We start from the raw sequence: 4,691 nt of genomic DNA, 5'->3' as shown, positions 1-4,691 counted from the left end.
AATGCTGAAGTTCAGCAATTACAAAACAAAAACTTCAGCCAAAATTGCTGAAGTTCAGCAATTATTGAGCAGAAGTTTTCCATTATACTATGAACTAAAATTTGCGCGATTGCCTTTGCAAGTCAGGCCAAACTTCAGGCAAAAATATCTGAAGTTTTGCTTTGATAAGGCTACACTTTAGGCAAAACTTTCTGAAGTTCAAACTTGAGACATAAATTTTTGCTACTTCAGGCCCGTATACCTTAAGTTACCCGAAAAATGGGTACGTTTGCAATTTTTTTTGCAAAGCGGGTATAGGTTAAAATGTGACCCAAAAACTGGATATAGATGCAAATCCCCCGAGAATAAAGGGACACAAATACACAATTACATTTATTATGAGAAAAATAATCTAATGGGCTCAGAACAGGAAATCTCAAACTTGGGGTCCTATATTAATGGGCTGTTTTTAGTTTAGGTGGTTAGATAAACGGCTATTTGGGTTAATTCTTCTATATTTAAACTACAAAAAGACCAGTGTTAGACAAGCCTTAAAACTACAGGCCCACCAAAACTTCGTTCTTCTAAAACCCTAGCGAATTCACCAGTTATTGTTGTATGGTTATATAGGAGAAAACTCCCTTCATTACCGCCGTCGACGCATTTGCCTCTTCCTATAATTTCCGACTACATTTCTCCAGTCCAGAGCCAACCATGGTTGCTGCAAAGAAAACCGTAAGAATCTCTTGATATATCTATATATTTGTGTGTGTGTGTGAGAGAGATCTGAAAAGCATTTGTTTTTCATGTGTTAATTAATTGCAGAAGAAGACTCATGAAAGCATTAACAACAGGCTGGCTCTGGTAATGAAGAGCGGCAAATACACATTGGGATACAAGACTGTTCTCAAAACTCTTAGAAACTCCAAAGGTACACTTAGTCTATGCTCTTGTTTTAGGCAAAAATGTGTTTTGTTTTTGTTAAGGTGGTTTAAAGCATGATCGGCAGCTGAATATTGTGCATTTTTGGAACTAGTTGTTGAGTACGAGTAGATTAGTTATTCTGTACTGTAGATTGAGTAAACTTGTGTATGACCAAATTGCATTGTTGAAATATTACCTCTGCCCAAAAGAGAATGACAGGTTAGAAATACGAGAACACATCTAATTTTAGTATCATATTATCTTTCTTTGATTGAAGTGCAGATTGCTCATTTTTGTGTTGGATCTAGTGTTGAACTAGCTTCAATTAAGATAATACTAGCTAAATCATTTAATGAGAAGTCATTGTTTTGGCAGTGTATGTACTAGATTCAGAGTATGCTCGTCTGATTCTGTCCCCATGCATACTTGGTGTGTATGTGTGTGTCCTTGAAATTAGGAAACTTAAAAGATGAAGAAAGATGAAGAAGTGTTAAAAAGAAATAAAGAGTATTCCAAAAAAAAACCTTGTTGTGATGACAATGTTGATTAAAAATATTGATTCAGAGGAAAGCCACTGCATGTACTTTTTAGTCATTTGCTTTTATTCGCGAAAGGCATTTGTTTTGGAGAAGGGTTGCTATGAGTTTTATTAAGGAAAGGACCTTAGGTTACTGTAGGTTATGGATTTTGACTGTTAAGAGAGGGAGTTAACTTACCTGTGATGTAACTGGGTTGTACATTCTGGTTTTCATATTGCAGGCAAACTAGTCATCATTGCCAACAACTGCCCTCCTCTCAGGAAGTCTGAGATAGAGTACTATGCTATGTTGGCAAAGATTGGAGTCCACCACTACAATGGAAGTGAGTTTTCTTGTCTATGCTCTCTTAGATGTCTAAATGCTGCCTTTAATGCTTCCTTCGGGCCTAACTCTGTATGGGTGTTGTGAAGTAATTTGCTTCTGTTTGTATGTTTCCATTTTAATTAGAAGTGTCATTTTATTTAGAGTTATGGTTGAATGTCTCTTACGTTTGCTCAAGTCATGGGAAATGTTATACTCATATTTCCCTTTTAAAAGTGGTCAGCTTATCAAAGGCCTTATAATGTTATCATATTTGGAATGCATACGTCCTAAGTTTTGTTGTTGGATTGATTGAATGGTATTATGTCTAAGATTGAACAATCAGGGATGCAATGCAAGAAAAAGAAAAAGCCCTGCTAGATGAGATGGGTTATGGGTAAATGTGAGTTTGTTGGGTATAAGATTGACTAACCAATCTATAAATCAAAGTGTCCGGAATATTGCTCTTCTTTAAGCTTAGTGCCATGCATATGAATATCTGTGTTTTTGTTGGTTACTTCTCTCGTCTTACATGTGTTTTATTCTTATAGCTTGAAATTCAATGGATTAAAGAATAATAATAATAGAAACTGAGTTTCTTTCCAGGTTTATAGAGGGCTAACACCTCTCTCAGTAGTAAACTGCAGTTGTTTGTGGAGCATTCTTAGCATATTGTTCTTTGCAAGTCCTTGAATAACTTTAGTTACCCTAACTCTTGTATATTTATGGTTCTTCCACTAAATATCTCTTCTTGTTTCAGACAACGTAGATTTGGGGACTGCATGTGGTAAGTATTTCAGAGTCTGTTGCCTCAGCATCATTGATCCAGGTATGCTTATGCTCTTGATTGTTCAATTAGTGTTGGTTAAACATGAATTTTTGTTTTGACGTTTAAAGTACTTTCTGTTTCCTCCCACTCAGGTGATTCTGATATCATTAAGAGCATGCCTGGTGACCAGTGAGATAGCAGCTGATGTTAGATCGCTCCGATGGACACTGCTCAATCTTAGTGGAACTTTGCCGTTTTTCCTTATTGAGAAAAATATCTAGTGTAGATGAGTTTTGCTACTTTGGTAATGTTAAAGGAAGTTTTGATGGTATTTGCAATCTTTAGGACATCAATTTTTTTTTCCTGGAGTTTTGAATCTTCTAATTGACTGTCATATGTTGCTTACGTTCTGCATGCAACACATACCTGCTGTAAGAATTTCTAACCTGGTTGGTTCCCCTGCTAGGACCTAAAGAAAGAGCCAACTCTTCTGAGCCATTACAATACTGCCTATATTGTATTTGAGGATGTTATATCTTGCTTTCACTGTTACTTGAGCCGAGTGTCTAAAGGAAATAGCCTGGGTAAGGTCTGCGTATACACTATCCCCAGACCCTACTTGTTATACTGGATTTTTTGTTGATGTTATATTTTGGTTGTCACAGAACCAATATGGCCAATCCAGGGATTTTTTGGTGGTAGGAAAAGGGGATGTCTCATCATTAATTGATACTGATCTTTACATTGTTGTGGATGTTTAGTTTTCATTTTCCTTTTCTTTTAGTCAATATGGAAGTTTAGATGTTGAATTACTGTTTAAATGGAAAGGCACCACTTTGTGCTTCTATTGGGTTGGTGTAAGCATGGGGTGTTAACATTATAAATTATTGAACTCTGAAAATATTTAAGAAAGCTTTAAACTTAAACATTTTCATCTCAAATCTTATAGTATCTCAATAACTGGGGAATACATAAGCTCATTGACCCAAACTATCCAGTTTTGGGGGTCGGCTCGGAAGAACAGATACACCATAATATCATAATATCATTGATTGGATGAGCCGTCTCACCATAACTATGTATTGATAGTTTTTACCCACCACTTTGGAAAAGCATCATTTAGCAAATAGGAGTACTGCTTTTGTTGAAAATTTTTATAAGAAAAATAAAAATATTAAGGATAAATATAAAAATGATATTCCATGTGTTGATGATACACTTTCCTTATTAATTCAATTCCAAAAAGAATGACACATTTTTATATTTGGAAATAATCTAACTTTAAACTTTTTATTTTTACCCACTTTACCTTTAATGAAAAGTTTTTATAGCCACAAAAAAGTTATGACCCTACAAAGCTTTATCCCTTAAGCTTTTAGGATCACATGTTTCAAAAGTCTTTCTTTTTTTCCTTAAATTTTGTCAAACTTCATCATCTAAATTGACACGGAGGGAGTACCATTTATCATTATAGTAATTTATTCATTTATCTATTTTTTCAAATTGTGACACCACTTATGAAATATCTGGAGCACGCCATTATTTACAACCATGGCACTAAAGCCATTTGATTCACTCGATGAAGTGAAACTTTCCATTTCTTTTAGAGCTGGACCTTTCTATTACTACAGAAAGAATTTAAACGTCTTGCATTTTGTCTGTGCAGAAGTCAGTCCATTATTTGATGATCCCTTTAACTCGTCCAAGATTTAACCAACGCGTTGGCTATTACCCGATGGGTCAAATTAGTGTAATCTGACGAGTTAAAATTCAACGTGTTAGTTTTGCTAAAAATGGCTCCCTGTTTTTGCTTTAAAATCACAAAAATCTACGAATTTTGATGGGAAAATGGAGTTCCACGCACAACCTTGACCCTGTTTTGCTTAAAAGTCCCTAAAAATATATGATTTCGGGCTGCAAAATGAAGTATTGCGCTAAAGCATATTCTATTTTGACAAAAAGTCCTAAAAATTGGGAATCTTACATAAATGTCCCAAATAAATCACAACTTACCAATCTCTAGCCATTAATCATAGACTTACCAAAACTAGTCAAGCACATATAAAAATTAAAAACCCAAATAAATAAGGTTCTTTTTCTCCAACAATCACACGCAAAGATATCCTTCCATATTTTAAGCGTGATTAGCAACATTAAATGCAAGACGGAAAGAAAATTTC

At 34.9% G+C, this 4,691-nt stretch overlaps 1 protein-coding gene across 1 annotated transcript; it reads left to right on the top strand.

Annotated features, from left to right (window-relative positions):
- Positions 1-530: 530 nt before the first annotated feature.
- Positions 531-3,009, top strand: LOC104103095 (large ribosomal subunit protein eL30). Its single transcript, XM_009610976.4, has 5 exons — positions 531-714; positions 805-910; positions 1,663-1,764; positions 2,503-2,571; positions 2,664-3,009. The coding sequence occupies exons 1-5, from the start codon at positions 694-696 to the stop codon at positions 2,702-2,704; spliced, it is 339 nt and encodes a 112-aa protein (XP_009609271.1). The 5' UTR covers positions 531-693; the 3' UTR covers positions 2,705-3,009.
- Positions 3,010-4,691: the final 1,682 nt, after the last annotated feature.

Source organism: Nicotiana tomentosiformis, chromosome 6 (assembly GCF_000390325.3).
Source record: "Nicotiana tomentosiformis chromosome 6, ASM39032v3, whole genome shotgun sequence".
NCBI classification, from domain to species: Eukaryota; Viridiplantae; Streptophyta; class Magnoliopsida; order Solanales; family Solanaceae; genus Nicotiana; species Nicotiana tomentosiformis.
Note: the sequence above shows the minus strand (reverse complement) of the source record. Positions and strands in the feature narration are given on the sequence as shown.